Genomic DNA, 22,074 nt, shown 5'->3' with positions numbered 1-22,074 from the left:
TTGGTGTAGTGGTGAAGTGTGCGGACTCTTATCTGGGAGAACCGGGTTTGATTCCCCACTCCTCCACTTGCACCTGCTGGAATGGCCTTGGGTCAGCCATAGCTCTGGCAGAGGTTGTCCTTGAAAGGGCAGCTGCTGGGAGAGCCCTCTCCAGCCCCACCCACCTCACAGGGTGTCTGTTGTGGGGGAGGAAGGTAAAGGAGATTGTGAGCCGCTCTGAGACTCTTCGGAGTGGAGGTGGGATATAAATCCAATATCTTCTTCATCTTCTTCACGCATGCCCCATATCCCCTAAAAGACTCATGTGAATATTTTCATTGATCGCTCTCTATTATCACTCTCGGTCCCTTTCTAGTGTAGTACTGGTTAAATTGTGTTGATGTTTTACATTTTAAATTTAGATTGTTAAGGTTCTAAAAGTTTAGAATGTATCGATTTTTAGGTTTTAAAGTTTTTTATCGACATTTTATTCTAGATACTTTAGGATTGTATGACTTCTTATCGTAGTATGGATTGAGGGTACTGGATGTTGCTTTGTGTTTCCTCTTCGTTCCCTTTTGTTTTATTGTTGTATTTGGTTGGTTGCTATGGCAATATTTTGCTAACGCAATGAAGATATTGTGTATTATATACATTATAAACGTCATTCTGGTTTGCCATTAGGGGGAAAAAAAAGAATACATACAATGGAAATGGGTAAAGCATATGGGTTGCTACACAGAGGTGGGCAATGGCAAACCATCTACAGACATCTCCTGCCTTAGAAACCCTACAGGGTCTCCATAAGTCAGCTACGACTTGATGGTGCTTTCCGCCACCACCAAGTAACAAAAACAGAGATCGTCAGCATTGTAGCTAAGTGTCCCGAGTCACCAGCTTTGCAAATATTGTTATTGGATTGGAGGTGGAGGGACCTGGCAGCTTCCTTGTGCAGGCTGTTCAGAAAACCGAAGAATCAGTCTTTCCGCTTGGGGTGCGCTGCAGTGATTCATTCAGATGCACATCCATATTTGCCGGTCCCCATGCTTTTGGATCGAAAAGGCGGAGCCATCTCTTTGTACAAGGCACAGGAACGGCGCTGTGCTTTTGCAGGCACTGAATGGGAAACACGGCACACAACTGGACGCAACAATCCATGGGCAACGTGTGGTGGTGGTTCGGATTTGCTTTGGAAAAAGAGTCACCAATCTACGACTGTTGTTTTCAGTGGGGCTTTGGCTAGGTGGGGTATTGGTAGGCTGTGAAATCTGTCTCTTGTTGACTTCCGACCACAGTGAACAAAGTTTGAAGGTGCCTTCCTCCAAATTAAGTGTATCTTCCAGTGGCCCTTTCCAAGTGGCCCATTCCATTCCATTTTTGCAAGAAGATGACAAAGATATTGGATTTATACCCCACCCTGTACTCTGAATCTCAGAGTCTCAAAGCGGCTTACAATCTCCTTTCCCTTTCCCTCCCGCAACAGTCATCCTATGAGGTAGGTGGGGCTGAGAGAGTTCTCACAGAAGCTACTCTTTCAAAGACAGCTCTGCAAAGGGGTTTGCCTGATGAGACAGAGAAAGCTTGGATATATTGGTAGTTATTAACTATGCAACACATTTTGTTTTGTTTTGTTTTGATCTGTGTGTCCTAAAGAAGCTCAGCATATTGATGAAGAAGAAGAAGAAGATGATGATATTGGATTTATATCCCACCCTATACTCTGAACCTCAGAGTCTCAGAGTGGTCACAATCTCCTTTACCTCCCCGCACCACAACACACACTCTGTGAAGTAGGTGGGGCTCAGAAAGCTCTTACAGCAATTGCCCTTTCAAGGACAACTCCTACAAGAGCTATGGCTGACCCAAGGCCATTCCAGCAGCCGCAAGTGGAGGAGTGGGGAATCAAACCCGGTTCTCCAAATAAGAATCCGCACATTTAACCACTACACCAAACTGGCTCTTGGATTTAGATTTGGATCTAGATTTGGCCTTGTTGACATTTTCATCTGCGATGAAGGAGCCCTGATATTAAATCAAGCTCTGTGTCCTGACTATTACCTGGAGCCTGGCTAGGTGGAGGTGGTGTGGGGTTAAAGGGAAGCGGATACCATTCAGCTGTCTGAACCAGCCTTTATGTGATAGAACTCCAGTGTATTGGAAGGGTAGGGAGAATCCAGATTCAGGGAAAAGAAATGGTGAATCCAGGCTGAAGTATGTGGACACGTGAGCCTCTGGCTATTCATGCTAATCCTGCTTCCCTGTCGAACCACTTTGAAAAAAAATTGTTTTGTTTTTGCTTGGATGGAATTGAGCCCATCTTTATTTTGTACTCTCCCCCCCCCCGCCCCCCCATTCCTTTGTACCAAATGTTCTCCCTGTATTTGCCTTTTGGTTGGATAAAGCATGCCTATCAGAGACAGTTCTTCACACACACAACCCATGATCAGTTTGTGGAGCTTTTTTGGCTACAGAATTGGCCCACTAGTTTACAAAGGAGGGCTAGGCTAATGAATAGTCAAATGTGGCCAGAAACAATTTACCTCTGAATGGCAGTTGTGTTGGGGCAGAACAGCAGTACAGACGGAGTCCTTAGCTTCTTCTCCCCTGCTTTTGTTCTTGGATTCTTCTGTGGCAGTTAGTTGGCCACTATGTGAACTGGGATGGTGGGTTAGATCAAGAGTTCCCAACCTTTTTGAGCCTGTGGGCATATTCGGAATTCTGACACAGCATGATGGATGCAGCAACAAAATGGTTGCCTCAGGGGGTGGAGCCGGCCACAAAATGGTTGCCACAGCTTAACTTCAGTAACACACTGTATATCTCCATGCTGTGGTGGCAGCTACTTCCAAAGCAACGTCATTAAAAATAAGAATACATCTGAACACCCAATCAAATCTCCAATAGTCCATCAGTAGCCTTGCTGGTCAAAAGCCCTACCTGGCCTTGCTTGCTTCCTAAAACACTTGTGGGCGTCAGAAAATGGTTCAGCGGGCATCACATTGACAAGGAGGGTCACATCGGGGACCCCTGGCCGAGATTGTCTGGTCCAGCAAGGCTGTTCTTAGGATGTTCTGAGATTTTTGTGGGTTCTGAATGTGAATTGCTACAGCTGCCATTGATCAGCGTTCAGTCCAGCCCTGCAGATCTGCCAAAGTTGGCTCTCCAAGTCGGGTAGAGATAGATGCAAGTGTCTTCTAAATCACATCCCCCTGAGCGTTCAAGTGGTCAAGGCTCTTGTTGAACAGTTAAAGAAGAAGAAGAAGATATTGGATTTATATCCCACCCTCCACTCCGAAGAGTCTCAGAGCGGCTCACAATCTCCTTTACCTTCCTCCCGCACAACAGACACCCTGTGAGGTGGGTGGGGCTGGAGAGGGCTCTCACAGCAGCTGCCCTTTCAAGGACAACCTCTGCCAGAGCTATGGCTGACCCAAGGCCATGCTAGCAGGTGCAAGTGGAGGAGTGGGGAATCAAACCCGGTTCTCCCAGATAAGAGTCCGCACACTTAACCACTACACCAAACTGGCTCTCCATGTTAAAGCATGTTAACGTGCTACAATTCCCCTTTTATCTTTTTTTTAAGCAAACAAAAGCAGCCTAGTTTTTGTGCCCCCCCAAAAAAAAAATGCTGCTTGAAGGGCCATTGCCCAGTAAATGAAATACATGCTAAAGTAGGCAGAGGGGGGGAGTCTTCAGTGATATACAGTTGTGTGTATTGTGTGTGTGTGTGTGTGGTGAGGCAGCGATGCATAGTGTGAGTTGTAGGAGAGAAATTAGAAGGGAACAGCTGTCCCTGTGTGCATCTCTAAAATGCTGCAGTGTCTGTCGTTTTGTGGCTTTCTCAATGCAGCTATTGATTTCCAGTGGATAACCAATACATAACAATTGTTACATACCTTCCTATTAAAACAATAACTTAGGTTACGTTTTAGTTCCCTGGTTTCCCTTCCCCCTTCGAGTCCCAAATGCGCAGGTAGAGTTTTGATACGAATAAGGCATGCTGCAGAAATAGCAGCTCTGCAGTTGGACTCTCCTGTCGTAAAGGAGCTCTCCCCCCGTTTTTTTGGTGCAGATAATGGCTTTAACTGTGCCTCTGAGCTATGTCCCTATCTTCTCTGGCCCAGAGTTCAAACCCTGCATCCTGAGAATGCTGACCAGAAGCTGCCTAAAGATAGCGCCTGTCAAAAGTATTAACAATTTCAGCCCGTCGCTGACCTGCGCTCAGTTGCAGAATGCTGAAACTATTCCGAACCTTGTCTTAATTTCAAAGAACCAGCATTCCTGTAAAGGCCGAGAGGTCTTTCTCTCCAACCCCAATGACCACCTTTCCAATCAGATAGATTTAAAACACCGAGAGGGGTGGAAAGAGAGAAGTCCGTTCCTCCTTTCCCCTCCACATGCAGGCAGCGATCTGTCTCAGCAGGGCTTAAACAGCAGCGGCAATAGCGCCATGAAGTCAGTAGATGGCTGTAGAAAAGTATGTTGAACACACTCTTGCGCTTAGAGTAATAAGATTGGGAAAGGCCTTGACTTAACCGGAGGATTCTATTTTATCTGAAGTACATTTAAAGAGATAGAAAGCAAGGGAGCCGGCTGCAGTGTGTGTTTCTTCTTCCTTAGGACTGTTGCTTTGAGGGCTCTCCCCCCCCCCCTTTTTAAATCTTGAAATGTGAGACCCCCCCTCCCTCAAAAAAAAACAGATCCCCCACATAAGTAATCCAACAGCTTGAATTACACTGAGATCACCTGCTCAGCTGTTTCTTCCCTTTATTTTCTGTGCGTTCTTCAAGACGTCTTAAGACCCCCCCCTCCCTCTTTTTCTTTACATTCCTCCAGTCCATGCCTGCAATGAGAGAGGAGTCTTTCCTAGATATTTAATTATTTTCCACCCTCCTCTCTCTCTCTCTCTCCCTCTCCCTCCCCCCCCCCCATTCCTCTACAGTAGTAGGCTGCCTTTTTAGTACAGAGCTCTGCTCATTAAACAGACACACCAAGAACTGTTACCTAAGCAAGCTTGACAGTCAAGAAAGGACAGGCAGAGTTAGGAAGGAAGAAGTGTGTGGTGTTGGGGGGGGAGAGGAAGAGCAGAGGGGGGGAAAAAAAAACAAGAGGGGGAGGGGGAAGGCAGTCCAGAGCAATTTCATCTTGTGCAGAAAAAGCCACTGAACGTGAACGAATGCTATTCTCATAAGCAAACAAACAAACAATAAACCCCGGTTTTGTGTAAGGGGGGGAAAAAAAGAGAAGACTACAGTAAGGACTTGACAGGAAAAAGGCAAGATTTTTTTTTTCTTTTCTTTTTTTCTTCTTCTTCCAACTACCCACTGGGTCCAGTTCTTTCCTTCCTCCTTCCAGGCATACTTAGTGAAGTAAAAAAAAGGAGACTTCTGTGAGCTGGCACGGCCCGTGATTTTTCCTTTCCTCCTCTCCCTTTCAAGATGATGATGTATTTATGGGTAGGTAGCGTTGTTTCCATGTTGTTCTCTTCCTTTTTAAAAAAATATTATTACTATTAATAAATTGATTGGGGAAGGGTACTGGGGGAGGGGTGAGAAGACAAGAATCACTGTGTGGTGTGTTAAAACGCTGTCTGTTCTACAGCTGAGTTTGCATGGGGAGTGTATGTTGGTTGCACGACCAATGGGAGGTTAAATGAGACGGATTTGTAAATGTTGCTTTGTGCTTCTTCTTTTTTTTAAAAAAATGCTCAAGCTTTGTAGTGAAATCTTGTGTTTGTGTGTGAGAGAGTGTGCATGTCTGCTTTGTGTCGTCTTCTTTTTTTTGGGGGGGGTAAAGAATGTTTCCAAATGGTGCATCTGAGATTTCCGTTGGTTGTGAACACTGCATCACTTGTAGCTACAGATGTGCTTAGTTTATGGAGGGACTGGTCATTCTGGAGGCTGGTTAGTAATTTTGGAATTGCATTACTTGACCCGGGTGTTGGTGGTAGCAGGAATAATGTTGTTTTTTGTATGATGTTCAGGTGAAACGGCACCTGTCAATGAACAGTGAAACATTCCTTTTGCAGTACTATATTCATTGTGTTAACTTCCCACCCACCCACCCTGTTTGGATACAAATCGGTTCAGCTAAGCAACCGGAATAAGACTTGCAGTGTGGCTATTGCGTCTGGTCAAATATAAGAACAAATTAGTGCAATAAATCATTCAATTTGTGTTTTGTTTTGTTCAAAACCACACATGCACAGCAGTTTAAAAAAAAAAAAATACTCCCGCACCATTAGAAACAAAAACGTGTGTGTCGTTCAAGGCGGCAAGGTGGGGGAAGAGAAAGAGAAACTCCGCACTGGTAGCAATTGATCAGCAGGGTTTTAAATTGCTAAATATACAGTATGTGATATGTGGTTTTCTCTCCATAAATTCTGCCCCCCCCCTCCTGGTTTAGAATGTGGAATTTATGTGTGTATGTATACTTTTCGCTCTTTCTGGGCAGTTTGCGAATTTCTTTTGACCCTGTGGAAAACTGTTGTAACTTGTCACAGATGTATCAACGTTTACACAACTTCCAAGAGCAAAGAAACCTATGATCAAGTCCAATTGGATTCTCCTTATGCATACCAAAACAAAGTATCACCTTAGTTTTCCACCAGTTAAATGCATCCGTGTGCTCGCAAAATGAAAGATCCATTGTGTCTTTCAGCTTCTTCATTCTGTGAAGCCCTCCCCCCCCCCTTTAACTTCCTCTCTTAATTTTCTCCTCACTGTATTTTTGTTTGTTTCGATAAAGACTTTGGCATGAGCTAGATTCAGTAAAGGGTATTTCCTTCTCTTTAACTAAGCTTTATAATTTTGTATTTGCAAAGTACACAGAATTGGATTTGAACACCCCCCCCCCACCCCATTACTTAGGCAGGGAATAAGTTAGACATTTATTGGAATTGAGAGGCAGAAATGACAAGTTCTGGAAACTGTGCTGGATTTTTTTTTTTAAACACGTTTGGACTGAATTTGTTAAGAACCATTAATACCATAAGGCCTGGGGCTTGTGTGTGTGTGTGTGTATGTTTAATGTGACTTAGTGGAGCATTAAGATTTGCTGATAAGGAAAACTTCTTTTAAAAAGTTTAATTACAGGTAGCAATTCAGCCTTTCATTATCTGCAGTACAGACAAGAACTCTGGCTCGTAGTATTTCTGAACTTTCTCTCCCCAGCCATTGCTGATACTTGTGTTTGTTATAACCCAATGTGCACAATATTAGGCAGCTTTTGATAGCGTGCCCTCTCGGGCTTGGAAATCTCGCTGACCTGCTTTCTTAGTAATTAATCTTTGACCTTTAAAAGCCAAGTCTTTCCATTTCTATTTTCTTCTTTTTGACCAGTATTTCACTGGGCAGTTCAGATTTTTATTAGCAACATTTATCGATGTGAAAAGGGTTACGATCATTTTTTTTTGTTGCTGTTATTTTTTCCTTCCCCCTATGCCCCCCCCCAAAAGGACAAACCAAATATCACTTTCCGATATCAATTTAACTACGTGGCTGTATAAAGCAGTCTGTTTTTTAAATGAAGTCACAAAATCAGATTAGTTGACTTCATGAAAAGAATTATGAGGTTCCATAATCCTGGAGTATAGTTGGCCCCATAGTAATCTGGGAATACATATGGAATATATATGTGTGTGTTTGTATCCAACAAGCAACTAATAGCTAGAATACAATTCTCTTTCTTTCTTTCTTTCTTTCTTTCTTTCTTTCTTTCTTTCTTTCTTTCTTTCTTTCTTTCTTTCTCTCTTTCTCTCTTTCTCTCTTTCTCTCTCCCTCCCTCCCTCCCTCCAATAGCAATATATCTCATGGCTCTGTAATATATAAATTGAGGAGACTGTCTGTCTCTTTATGAAACTCTTATGTTGAGTAAATATCTGCAGTTGCTTGAATGTGAATATGTGGAGATTTATACAACGGCCTGATATGAAGACTTCACGGTGACACCAACTTCAGGATTTAATATAATTATATCTCCGCCAGTCAATAATATTAATATTGTTTCAACTATCTAGCCCTTGGGGAAACTGAAAGAAAACTTTTAAAAGGTGTATATTACTTCCCCCCCCCAACCTTTAGCAATGTAAACAGGTAATCATGTTCTGTATCTCCCCCCCCCCCCCATTTATTTGATAAACAGCAATTGCATTAACTTTGTGCTGCTGTTGAAGTTTCCTTCATCTGTGAAGATCTTTGTAAGCCTGAATGTTGGACTTATGTAGGTATCTAGGAATATCCCCCCAAAGTTTGTATGTTCAGTTTGATATCTCTGCAGTGAACTAACACTGCATTATCTTATTTCATTTACCGTTTTGCATTTTAAAAAGTTTAATCCAGTGGATCATGTGAACATCTTGCACAGTATTGTTGTATGAGTGAATCTAGAGATGTGGAATTATTTTGTGCCTGGATGGAATCTATAAGCAGTTCCTGTCTTTGGACATTTCTGGTGGCTGAGATGGGAAACATCGTATTTCTGGCATATCTGATTTAGGACAGTTATAGTTTAACACAGCAATGTTTTGCAATAGTAATAGGCTCCCCTGAATTAGCCACAGTGTACACTAGAGCATGCAAAGTTCCAAGCTGGTCTATTTCAGATCTGTGATTTAAAAGAAGGCATTTCTCAAACCAAATACAAGTTTTGATCCTTAGCTAGGTCGAGTTCTTAGTGTAATGCAGATGCTGGGGTTTTTTGGCCACGTAAACCAAACTCTACACTCAGCACACTGTGCTAAGCATGTCTTTAAAAAATGTCATGAAAAGGGTATGAGTTGATGGGCCATTCTAAACTGAGATAAGTGAATAAAGTTTTGTGAAAACAGCGCAAGAGACACAACAAATATATCTGTTTAATTAGAAGCGATATTACACACACACACACACACACACACAATTGAATATATTGCCAAAAATTGCATCTTCAGTATAAAAAGCCTCCCCACCCCACAGTTTCAGCTTTGTCTGCGATCTGGCTCACTCCTGTTTCCTTTTGCATTTAACAGCAGCTGTCTTCTGACCAAAAAGCAGTGCATCTTGTATTAATTTATAATATTTCAATATCGCTGTACGGCTGCACTAAAGTGTGTTCCTGGAAAAGGCAACAAAACAACTACTGCTGATATGGACTTAGAGTTTATGCTAAACTCTGCAATAGGTAGATTCAGACTTCTAGTTTGGGCCTCTTGGCTAGTAAACGGGGGGGAGGGGGAGGAGAGAACATGCAGGTTAGATTGTTGTGGGGGGGCGGGATAGTGGAGGCCCTCTTAATCTATTTATTTGGGGTCAGTAGCAAAAATAGAACTTCACGTTCAGTAGCAGTCAACCTCTGAATCCCAGGCAACATCAGGTGAAGTTCTCAGTCTTTGTGCCCTGTTGTTGGCCCTCCAGAGGAACTGGTTGGCCACTGTGTAAGACAGGAGGCTGGACTAGATGGACCACTGTGCTGATCCAGTCAGAGCTCTTCTAATATTCTTATTCAGGGAGGGCCTCAGATTCTATGCCTTGTTGTTGGACCTCCAGAGGAATGGTCGGCCACTGTGTGACACAGGCTATCAGACTGGCCTGATCCAGCAGGGCTCTTCTTATCCTCTTATATTCTTAGACCTGGGACGTTTGGGGATGGGAACCAACCCATACTTACATGGGGACTGTTCAGGCTGGGATGAAAGAGATGCTTTATGCCTACCTGGAGAGTTTTAACCATTTTTAGCTTGCTTTTCTCCTCCAAGGGGGCAGGTTTCCAGATTACAAAGGTTGCCATACAAACAAAAACATGTCTGATGTTTCTTACAGCTAGGGTTGCCAATTCACCCTTGGGAAAGGCCTGGGGAGACCAAATTTGTTTGTTTTGGAGGCAAGTTCTTGGGGAGCTCCTGGTTCTACCTGGAAGAAAGCAGCCCTACATTCAGCTGTAGCTCCCATACCACATCCTTGCTTCTATAATGAAATCCCCATCTCTTTTTAGAAGTTTTGCAACATGAGCAATTGGTGTTTTTGTATGGAGGGGGAGTCACCGCAACCATGAACACAAACAGGAACTCCTCCTCTTCCTCCTCCTCATATACTTTTATTGGCATATCTATAGTCACAGAATAGACAGTAACCCAAGCAATAAATACGGAATCCATCAAATATAAGGCTTCATACAGGAACAGAAACAACACTATGGAGAATTCTCTTTAACTTTTAAGGACTTCCGCAAGAAATTTGGCAACTGCTGCTTCAGTCATTTCAGGAACTGGATCATTCAAAAGAAACTGACGTTTGAGATTATTATTCAAATGCCTTCTAGAATATATCAAATTAGAAATGAGCCTTTTCCCAAGGCATTCATGAAAAGGACAGTCCAAGATTATGTGATCAATTGTGTCCAAAGAATGAAGACCCCAGGGATATAAACGCTCATGTATCGGGATCTGGAGATATCTGCCAGAAAGCATCTTAGAAGGGGATGCATTTACCCTAACCAACAAAAAGACTCTATACTGTGAAGGAACATCAAGAGCATGGAGATATTAGACCAACCTGCCCAAATGATTAATAAAATCAAGTATAGGGCTGGGCTGGTTGGAGTTTTTATTTTTTAGTATCTTTTAAGCTGTTGCTTAATAGATTTGAATATATAGGATTCATCGTATAAGACTAAATCATCAAGTGTGACTCCAGTCTGGTTGAGATTAAGTTTGATTGTGGCATCCCAAGTTTCGTTGCTGCCTTCGAGACCAAAAGCACAGTGTGTGTGGGGGGGGGGGGGGGCACAAGCACCTTTGTGGTCTTGAGCCCTGATTCCAATGTATAGTTGGGATGTTCCTTGCTTCTCGGACTCTTAGCTAAGATCAAGTGCAATGCTGTTGGGAGGTTCATGATGTAACACCTTTTGCTGAAACAACACAGGCTGAGTCATGTCCATGCCTAGATGGATGACCTCTTGGGACCCCTCGGTACACCCAAATGAGTTCCATGGTAGAAGAAAGGCGCAATGATAATTCAATAACAAAAAAAAAAATAAAAATAAAAGAGTGGCTGCATCATTAGATGTCTGCATTTTTGGTTCAGTGTTTAAGAAGCTAGTGTTACAGAATATTTTGGATCGCCCGAAGCAATCTATTACTCATTGCTCAACAAATCTAACCCGTGTCTTCCTTGACATGGCCCCTTTACTCCCGCCACCAGTGGATAGGCCAATAAGAGGGGAAGTGAGGGAAGCTTTTCATCATTGCACCAATGTGAAATGTCACTTTGGATGCAAAACTTGTGTTGGTGCAATGCTCTAGTTTTGGGTGAATCCCAGACGATTTCCGTAACATGGTGGTGTCGCTTCTGGTTTTGCAAGGGAAGTGATTTTGCGCGTCAGTACAACCTCAAACAGATTGCCCTCACCTCTCAAATGCTCCCACTGGATTGTCAGCTGCATCTGTAAAGCCTAGTTAAGAACATAAGAGAAACCATATTGGATCATCCAGTCCAACACTCTGTGTCATGCAACGACCAAAAAAACCCCAGGTGCCATCAGGAGGTCCATCATTGGGGCCAGGACACTAGAAGCCCTCCCACTGTTGCTCCCCCCCCCCCCCGCAAGTAACGAGAAGACAGAGCATCACTGCCCCAGACAGAGTTCCAACGATAAGCTGTGGCTAATAGCCACTGATGGCTCTCTACTCCAGATGTTTTTTCTAATCTCCTCTTGAAGCTGTCTATGCATGTAGCTGCCACCACCTCCTGTGGCAGTGAATTCCATGCGCTAATCGCTCTTTGGATGAAGAAGTACTTCCTTTTATCCATTCAGACCCGACTGTTCAGCAATTTCATTGAGTTCCTACAAGTTCTTGTATTGTGAGAAAGGGAGAAAAGTACTTCTTTCTCTACCTTCTCTATCTCTTGCATAATCTTGTAAACCTCTCTCATGTCACCCCTCAGTAGACATGTACGTTTCCTGAGGTGGGCCATCTATTCTGTGTTGTGTTATACGTAGGAAGGGATTATCTTTACTTCACTGATTTATTTGGGTGCATATGTCTTCCTTGTTTGTGTCTCCCTCTTCCATTATGCTTTTTTTTGCGGGGGGGTGGGGGGGAGACATCACCAGACCTATTAATTAGCTTGATTTGGATTTAGGTTTGTGATATTTTGCCCCCATCTGCAATTAGTTCTTTCCGTGGTACTTAGGACTAGTTCATAAGATTCATACAGCAGTTTAGTGCCCAAGTGCTAATCTTGTATAATCTCAACAAGACTGTCCTATGAGGTGGGCTAGTATTATTTTTGCACTGGAATTGGTAGACTGAGGCTGAGAAAGAGTCTCTTGCCTTCAGTCCACCTACTGAGTTTTGTGGCTAAGTATGTGTGAACGCCTTTGAGGTGACTCATGTCTTGATCAACTCACAAACTTGCTGCTGATTAATTGTTGGTCACACCGAGAGCTTGCAAAAACACTCTCCACAGTTCACTCTGGGTAGTTTCTCCCCGAGCGCAACAAGAACACTTGAAAACCTAATCAGATTTTGCCCCTGCACATTGTCACTTGCAGATAGATGGTGGTGCCACATAGACTTCCTTCTTTGCTCTGTGAACACATTTAAATCTATCATGAATGTCTAAGCAAGCTAATTCTAAAAGGATGGCTTCCTGAATTTTGCCACTCTCATTAATGGCGGGCAATACTATATATGTTGAACTGTTTGAGCACTCGTTTTATGCAAATGCCAGGCAACTGTTCCATCCTTGTCAAAACTGGAACAGAAGATCAAATTCTCCATTGGTTAGCAAATGTAGCTATTCAGCAAGGAGAGCAGTCGGGATCCAGAAGTTTCCTGAAATAGCAGAGGAGCTGTCCAGCCAGCTAAGGCTAATTCCATACACATCGGATGAGGCACTTTTTAAAGTAATAGGTAAAGGGAGTCCCCTGTGCAAGCACCAGTCGTTTCCGACTCTGGGGTGATGTTGCATCACAACATTTTCACAGCGGACTTTTTACAAGGTGGTTTGCCATTGCCTTCCCCGGTCATCTGCACTTCCCCCCCAGCAAGCTAGGTACTCATTTGACCGACTTCGAAAGGATGGAAGGCTGAGTCAACCTCGAGCTGGCTACCTGAACCCAGCTTCCGCCGGGATCGAACTCAGGTCATGAGCAGAGTGTTTGGACTGCAGTACTGCAGCTTTACCGCTCTGTGCCACGGGGCTGCTGCTTTTTTATTATTTAAATACTTTTTAAAAAAATACACTTTAGCAAGTAGATTTTCCTGATTTGCACGGGAAAATACAGCTGCAAAGGATGGTCAAAGCGCATTGAAAAGGCATGATCCAAGACGTGTGTCATTAGCCTAAGTCAAGTTGAACGCGGAGTAACAAGGTTTGTTTGTTTCATATAGGAAGGGCTTTAGCGGTTGATCTTTCAGCTTTGGCCCTGACATGGATGACCCAGGCTGGTGTGATCTTGTCAGATCTTGGAAGCTAAGGAGGGTCAGCCGTGGTTTGTACGTGGATGGGAGACCAGCGAGAGAGCCTGAGGCAGGCGATAGCAAACCACCTCTGAATGTCTCTTGCCTTGAAAACCCTTCAGGGTCGTCCTAAGTGGAGAGCTGCAAGTGGAGAGCTGGTTTGGTGTAGTGGTTAAGTGTGCGGACTCTTATCTGGGAGAACCGGGTTTGATTCCCCACTCCTCCACTTGCAGCTGCTGTAATGGCCTTGGGTCAGCCATAGCTCTGGCAGAGGTTGTCCTTGAGAGAGCAGTTGCTGTGAGAGCCCTCTCCAGCCCCACCCACCTCACAGGGTGACTGTTGTGGGGGAGGAAGGGAAAGGAGATTGTGAGCCGCCCTGAGACTCTTCGGAGTGGAGGGCAGGATATAAATCCAGTATCTTCATCTTCCTCACAGGGTGTCTGTTGTGGGGGAGGAAGGGAAAGGAGATTGTGAGCCGCCCTGAGACTCTTTGGAGTGGAGGGCGGGATATAAATCCAGTATCTTCATCTACCTCACAGGGTGTCTGTTGTGGGGGAGGAAGGGAAAGGAGATTGTGAGCCGCTCTGAGACTCTTCGGAGTGGAGGGCAGGATATAAATCCAATATCATCATCATCTTCTCCTTCTCCTTCTCCTTCTTCTCCTTCTTCTTCTTCTTCTTCTTCTTCTTCTTCTTCTTCTTCTTCTTCTTCTTCTTCTTCTTCTTCTTCTTCCTCCTCTTCTTCCTCAGCTGCAGTTTGACAGCACTTCCCAACACCGGTTCAGCTTCTGTTGCCATAGCCCGAATGCTGTGCTAAGAGCAGAAAGGCCTTGTTTCCTGCAAGCCCATTGCACCTTTCGACGACGGTAACTGCCCAGGCTCATTAGAAGAAGACATTGAATTTATATCCCACCCTCCACTCTGAATCTCACAGTCTCAGAGCGGTCACAATCTCCTTTACCTCCCCCCCCCCCACCCCCAACAAACACCCTGTGAGGTTGGTGGGTCTGAGAGAGCTCTCGCAGCAGCTGCCCTTTCAAGGACAGCTCTGCGAGAAGTATGGCTGATCCAAGGCCATTCCAGCAGCTGCAAGTGGAGGAGTGAGGAATCAATCCTGTTTCTCCCAGGTATCCCTACCACTAACAGGTTTTCAGTCCTTGATGAATCACCTGATTTGCAAACCCCTTGTATTGTTACCTCTCCTGACGTACCTGTAAAGGAATTGTTAAGTGGCCCTCCTTTAACTGGTGTTTCTGCTAATCTACAGGGGAGGGTGTGTGGGAGTGTTGAAGCGGCTGATATGCTTACTGATCTCTCTTGCTTGACTGCAAGGACTGTGTCCGCCATTTTTGGACACCTACATACTATTCTCACCAAACTGGACCAACTCATTGAGGTAGTTGAGAAATCTAGTAGTGATAAGCCTGCTTCAATGGAGTCTATAGCATCACTGCATTGTACCTCAGATGAATGGCAGTTACAGCCTTTAGCGGTACCAAATGTTAGTCAACTGGTGTTATTATCCCACAAGATTTGTCTTAACGTTCTGCTGAAGAGTAGGGCTAGTTTTCTGAATTCTCAACTTGCTGTGGTTCCGTTTTTAAAAGCTCAATTAGGGGTTAAAGGATCTTCCGTTGTCTTGAAATCTCTTGAAACTTCATATAGCCCACATAGAATAAGAAGATTATTGTTATCGTTTGATGGTCCAACTCTTCCAACACTGATTATGAAAAAGATAAGAGTTCACGCAATTAACCTCTACACCAAACTGGCTCTTAGCACCGTAGGTGATCTTGGGACACCAGAGATGTACTTACGGCAGTCCAATATTAAAGGTTTGAATAGCCTTGTCTCATGCCAAGTGTAGTCTTCTAGCTTATTAATAAAACCATCTCCTACATAAACCCCCCTGCTCTGTTTATTCCAACACTGATACCCTGTGTTTGTTCCTAATGGAGGGAGAGGCCCACAGCAGTTCACATCAAATCCCATCCATGAGGTGGTCTCATCTAGGAGGATTAGAAGCAGGGCCTTGTCACCGGTTGCTCATTTTCAATGTAATTAGCTCCACAGGGGTGCCTTCAAGGCATTATTGGATTAAACTACCAAGACCATTTTTTTTTTAAAGAGAAATGTTCAATGTGTCACCTATTAATGGCTGAAGTATGACAGGGGGAACACCCCCCCCCCCACACACACACACAATGAATAGATTTAAGAGCAACGGGTTCATACTTCCTTTGTTTTGTTTGTTACTCTTTACCATTTTGGATAACTTTATTTTAAAAAAGCATACATGTTGTCACGTAGAGGGAAATGGTAGTACCCTTAGTGGTAGTACACTTGCTTGCTATGTATAAGTATCCAGTGTCTATCTTTGGTCATCTTCCTGTAAACAGACAAAGGTGATTGTTTAAGTGGGGTAATGAGATATGTCAAATCCCCTGGCCCCAGCAATTGGACCGGGAGCATTTGTAGTATTCTGCAGTCAACAGAAGTCCCCTCTATCGAGGATGGGATTTTTAGATTGTTAAATCCTCGTTAGATCTACTATATGGTCTTTTAAACCTTATTTTAGCCTTTCTGCCTTTATCGTTTTAAGCCCCAAAACCTGTCCAAACCCCAGAAGCGAAAAGAGGGGTTCGATTCTGAGTGCAAAGCTATGAAAAGAAGGATCCGGCAATTGCTTAGGAAATGTAAAAGAGATAATGCTTTATGTGTTCTAGGGAAATTATTGGACTTCAAATATATATATATATTTTAAAAAAAATCAGGATAAAAAGAGAGAAGAACAGTGCAATGGCTGACACCTTCTTATTACAGCCCTTAACAACAATGGTTTATCAGGTTTTGTGGAAGGCTGTTACTATGGCCATGGGACTGAGATCCAGCTTGCATCCCTGTAGCTCGCTTCCGGGTGGATGAAACATTTTAAGGAGCTGTTTTGCTCTAGTTCTTTCAACAGTACTTGGGTAGATAATGACCCCCCCTAACTGGGATACTTTTCTGGAGAAAGTTGCATGCAATAAGATTGCTCAGAGAGCCGGTTTTGTGTAGTGGTTAAGTGTGCAGAACCCGGTTTGATTCCCCACTCCTCCACTTGCAGCTGCTGGAATGGCCTTGGGTCAGCCATAGCTCTCACAGGAGTTGTCCTTGAAAGGGCAGATTCTGTCAGAGCTCTCTCAGCCCCACCCACCTCACAGGGTGTCTGTTGTGGGGGAGGAAGGTAAAGAAGATTGTGAGCTGCTCTGAGACTGAGATTCAGAGTGGAGGGCGGGATATAAATCCAATATCTTCTTCAAATGAGAGCCAGCAAGGTCCGGATAAGATCCTGATTTAGCTTTTCAAACTAAATCTGTTGTGGTGGGGAAGAATTCTAGCACCTGTTTTCTCCTTTAGATTACTCAGACAGGAGAAAACCCCCCACACACACACGTGTGGAAACATTCTGTAATTGTTCCATAGATCCAGGTGGGCAGCCGTATTGGTCTGAAGCAGTTGAACAAAGCAGGCGTCAAGTTGCACCTTTAAGACCAAGTTTTATTTAGAATGTTAGCTTTCATGTGCTCTCTAAGCACACTTCATCAGACGAGGGGTTGAGGTATTGTGGGCTGGAATACATGCAGTTTGTTGTGGGCCAGTTTTTAAAAAGGGCAATAGGCTTGATTCAGCAAACTGTTGGCAAATTAGCCTCCTATCATCTCTTGGGAAATAAGAACATAAGAGAAACCCCCTCTTGAAGCTGGCTATTCTTGTAGCCACCACTACCTCCTGTGGTAGTGAATTCCACATGTTAATCACCCTTTGCGTGAAGAAGTACCTCCTTTTATCCGTTCTAACCCGACTGCTCAGCAATTTCATCGAATGCCCATGAGTTCTTGTATTGTGAGAAAGGGAGAAAAGTACTTCTTTCTCTACCTTCTCCATCCCATGCATAATCTTGTAAACCTCTATCATGTCACCCCGCAGTCGACGTTTCTTCAAGCTAAAGAGCCCCAAGCGTTTCAACCTCTCTTCATAGGGAAAGTTCCAAACCTGTCATCATTCTAGTTGCCCTTTTCTGCACTTTTTCCAGTGCTATAATATCCTTTTTGAGGTGCGGTGACCAGAATTGCACACAGTATTCCAAATGAGACCGCACCATCGATTTATACAGGGGCATGATGATACTGGCTGATTTGTTTTCAGTTCCCTTCCTAATAATTCCCAGCATGGCGTTGACCTTTTTTATTGCAATCGCACACTGTCTTGACATTTTCAGTGAGTTATCTACCACGACCCCAAGATCTCTTTCTCTGCCAATTCACACCCCATTATATTCTGGCCTTTTGCACCAAATAATAGTGGAATGGTCGAGACCATTTATATCCTGGGCTGGGAACAAATTGGCTTTAAGTTCAAAAGATCTCAGTATCAAAGCTAGGAAAGCTGCATGGTTGAGACGGGAGAGCTGTTGCCGCCAGCCAAACCAGGCAATATTGGATCCGGTGAACCAGTGGTTAGATTCAGTATTAAGGCAACTTCAAATATTCACTAAGCAAGAATAAGCTTGAAACATTTCACATCACTGCCTCCAACTTACTTGGCCCAGTCTGAAATGAGTTAAGTTCAACAAACAAATTTTGTTGCAAAAAAACATGAAGCTGTGCAGAATCGATTTTTCAGGTGCAGAAGCCCAGCAATCATGGTGGACATTTCATAAAATTTAATTTTAATTTATTTTATTTGTAGCCTGCCCTCCCCACAAGCAGGCTCAGGGCAGGCAACAACAATAACAATAACATTTAAAACAATAAATATAAATTAACTTTAAAGAGCAATGTCTAATACCAGTATCATATGGCAGCTGAACATTATAACAGAATAGAAGACGTTGGATTTTCTTCCTACTGGACTCAAATCTGGCTGTTCCTTAAATAGCTAATTCAGCCTTTTGGACCCCATAGCATTTTCCAGCGGGGAGAGATGGTGGCTCAGTGGTAGAGCATCTGCTTTGCAACCAGAAGGTCCCAGGTTCAATCCCCGGCATCTCCAACTAAAAAGGGTCCAGGCAAGTAGGCGTGAAAAACCTCAGCTTGAGACCCTGGAGAGCCGCTGCCAGTCTGAGTAGACAATACTGACTTCGATGGACTGAGGGTCTGATTCAGTATAAGGCAGCTTCATATGTTCAATATGTTCAGTGCACAATTCTGGTTAGATTCCATTTCCTTCTTTAGAACACCTGTACTGAATTTCAACTGTCTTCCCTTGAAAATGTCGTTTCAATTGTGGTGTCTCTGTGTCTTCATCCTATTCCAGGTTCTGTACTTGCTGCTGAGGGGGTGGTGTGTTTCATCCTAGAACAGCAAACAAATCTGTGCTAAAGCTGGAATGGGATTCCTCTTTTAAATTTAAGTCTGCAGATGTTTGGCATTGAAATGTTCTCCAGATATGTACTGAATATGACCCAAATGCTTGATATCTCTATTTGTCATCCGGTGACATTTTTTTTTTGTTAGAACAACACTTAGAATTTGATTTCAATATTTGAGTATAATGTTTGACATTTGACAGTACCTGCCATAACAGCAGTATTTTGCGTTTGACAGTGTTTGATAGTTGGCTTGCTATTAGTATGTAACGTTTGACTGCGTCTGATGGTTGTATCGGTGTATGTACACAGTGGTATTTAGCATGTGACAACATTCAAAAGTGCAGAGGCAGAGATGTTTAGTATTGGACATTTGACAGCTCATGAGGTTTGATATTTGATGCCTGCCAAAATAATGATGATAAAAATGAGACAACGAGTCTAAAAGCGGTTGGAATTTTGAAGTCACGTTTAAGACAGGGTATTCAAATCTCGGCTTTGGAAGTTTGTATACAAAGTTCAAGCGGCCAAATTTGAAATGGTTGATTGTTCACTCCCCCACTGCAAATATTTAGTTCAGCCGCAGCAAGCAGTTCTCCACCTCCATTATAATCTTTGCACTTCTTAATGTATGATGTTAATACTCATTCTCGGCTTCAGTTCTGTCTTCCAGATTTCGGGTCGGTTCCACAGTTCTGCAGTCCTAATGCATTGTTTATTGAATGCCCCGTTTTGTTGACTGCATTGAGTCACACTCTGTAGTCTGTCTGAAATGTGAAAAAGGCGAACCATAAATAAGTAACGTCAATAAAAATTTATATATATTCAGTCCTAGGGTTGTAATTCCCTGAACTGCTAGAATGAGAAAGCAGGGATGAAGAAAACAGCAGTGGGCAGTTTGGTGTAGTGGTTAAGTGTGCGGAGTATTATTTGGGAGAACCGGGTTTGATTCCCCACTCCTCCACTTGCACCTGCTGGAATGGCCTTGGGTCAGTCATAGCTCTGGCAGAGTTGTCCTTGAAAGGGCAGCTTCTGGGAGAGCTCTCTCAGCCCCACCTACCTCACAGAGTGTGTCTGTTGTGGGGTGGGGAAGGTAAAGGATATTGTGACCACTCTGAGATTCAGAGATTCAGAGTATGGGGCGGGAGATAAATCAATGGTCATCGTCTTCTGCTCCTTCTCCTCCTCCTCCTCCTTCTTCTCTGGACAGGGTTGAATCCTGTTGCATCCCTACAGATCAGCAGGACTATCCCAAACATGGACGGCAATTAAAAAAATCTTATTGGGATGCTGAAATTCCATGGGCCCCTGCTTCAAGTATGGAATTATCTTGGAAAGACTCCAGTCTCTGTGGAAGAGCCACAGATAACACAAAGTTTAGGAATTCATCAGTTGTGTTATAAATACATTCATGTATCTGAAGCTGCCTTCTCAGAGTAAAACCATCAGTCCTTCTGACTCACCCTTGCTTGCTCTAACTGGTAGTGACTTTCTGAGACCTTAGATCGGGCCATTAGATATTCACCAGGGCTTTCTTTTGTAGCTGGAACTGTTTTGCCTATTAGACCACACCTCCCTGATGTAGCCAATCCTCCATGAGCTTACAGGGCTCTTCTTACAGGGCCTACTGTAAGCTCCAGGAGGATTGGCTACATCTGGGGGGGGGGTGTGGCTTAATATGCAAAGGAGTTCATGCTACAAAAGAAAGCCCTGATACTTACCATGAAAGTCCTTCTCCTCTGAGGAAAGAAGGAAGGCATCTTGATGGGTGAAGCTTCTGAAGGCAGTAGCTCTGAACCTCAAGGAGAAGCTCTGAAGAAGAAAAAAGCTTTACCAGTTGTCTGCCCACCAGTGCTGCCATCTAAGTGGGAGTCTTGTACTTCCAGGTTGTGCAAAGAGATTCCTGGATCTCCACTCCAAAATGCTGTGATGTGACAGATTGGATGGTGGGAATCATCTGTCAAGATGGCCTCCACCTCTGAGGTGCGGGGGAGGTAATTCACAGCACATTTGTTAGCCAAAGATCCTTTCAAACAGAGGAGGAACCGGGTGCCTTCTGCCTACAAAACAGGGTACTTTCCCCCCCTCCCACTAAACCCTCCCTGCATTCCTTGAGTGTCTTTGATTGTCCATTGGCTTCTAGAGTTCTGTGGAGACCAGGGCTGCTGCTGCTGCTGCTTCTTTTTGTGCAGGAACGCACGGGAACACAGTTCTGACTGGTTTGGTGTCAGGGCGCATGGCCTAATATACAAATGAATTCCTGCAGGTCTTTTTCTACAAAGAAAGTCCTGTGCAAAACAATGGTGACATCAGGGGTGCGTGGTCTCCCCACATGTTCCCCAGAGAGTACTGAGATCGGGAACCCAAAACCTTCTCGTTATCCCCGGGCCAAAGGAAGCCCGCTTAAAATCTACCAGGGACAGGGCCTTCTCTGTTATGGCCCCTTCCTGGTGGAACCAGCTGCCGGAAGAGGTGAGGGCCCTGCGGGACCTTGCTTAGTTCCGCAGGGCCTGTAAGACAACCCTCTTCCGGCTGGCTCATAACTAACTGGCACAAGAAACTAAGCGTCGTTCTATTAGACTTCTGTTGCTCCTAATGTTTTAATGTTTTAAATGTTTTAACTGTTTTAAATGCCTAAACCTAATTCTATGTTGGATTTTATTTTGTGAGCCGCCCTGAGCCACTTGTGGGAAGGGCGGGATATAAATCATAAAATGAATGAATGAATGAATGAATGAATGAATGAATGAATGAATGAGTTCCTGCTGGGCTTTTTCTACAAAAAAAGCCCTGGTGGAGACATTTTAAAGGAAGGGGTGGATTAAAGAAAAGGCAGGCATTACAAAGGATAATTTCCAGTGCCGTCCTTTCATTGATTTTGATGGGCTTTGTTGGGTTAACTCTGCCTAGAATTATATTGTCTTTTAGCTAATTTTGCACAGCATATCAGTATATCTAGTAGTCAAGTGTGGACCAATCTGTGGATATCTAAATCCAGGGATTGGGACAATACTGACATAAAGGAGATTTTTTTTTTGTCAGACTGGGGGGAGCAAAGGTTTGCAGAAAAATCTGAAAATCATTAAAAAACACATTAGAGGTTTCAGCCCTCTTGAACCAAAAGTGTTGTCTGCTTATGTGCATGTCTGTGCACAGACCATTCACGAACCGCTGTTGGTGGACACTTGGTGGGAGAAACTGTGATGGCAGAGGTGTCTTCGCATGAGTTATCTCGGGTTCCTTCTTGTAATGTACATATTGATCATTTGATCAATATATATCTCTTCCCCCTCTTTCTCTCTGTC

General features: G+C 43.8%; 1 protein-coding gene and 1 non-coding gene across 4 annotated transcripts in view; both read left to right on the top strand.

Annotated features, from left to right (window-relative positions):
- Positions 1-22,074, top strand: part of RBFOX1 (RNA binding fox-1 homolog 1) — a 1,171,625-nt gene that overhangs the window by 470,145 nt on the left and 679,406 nt on the right. The window contains exon 1 of one of the 3 annotated variants that reach the window (XM_060260436.1): positions 5,137-5,435. The exons of the other annotated variants lie outside the window; for them this stretch is intronic. Within the exon in view, the coding sequence (XP_060116419.1) occupies positions 5,418-5,435 (18 nt within the window). The 5' untranslated portion in view covers positions 5,137-5,417. Of the gene's footprint in view, positions 1-5,136; positions 5,436-22,074 lie in introns of those variants that run through there. 3 annotated transcript variants of the gene reach the window in all.
- On the top strand, positions 18,381-18,453 carry TRNAA-UGC (transfer RNA alanine (anticodon UGC)). The gene has a single exon. It is a non-coding gene; the product is annotated as a tRNA-Ala (tRNA).

This window comes from Heteronotia binoei, chromosome 20 (assembly GCF_032191835.1).
Source record: "Heteronotia binoei isolate CCM8104 ecotype False Entrance Well chromosome 20, APGP_CSIRO_Hbin_v1, whole genome shotgun sequence".
Lineage (NCBI taxonomy): Eukaryota > Metazoa > Chordata > Lepidosauria > Squamata > Gekkonidae > Heteronotia > Heteronotia binoei.
The sequence above is the reverse complement of the archived record's forward strand: the minus strand, read 5'-3'. Positions and strand labels throughout refer to the sequence as shown.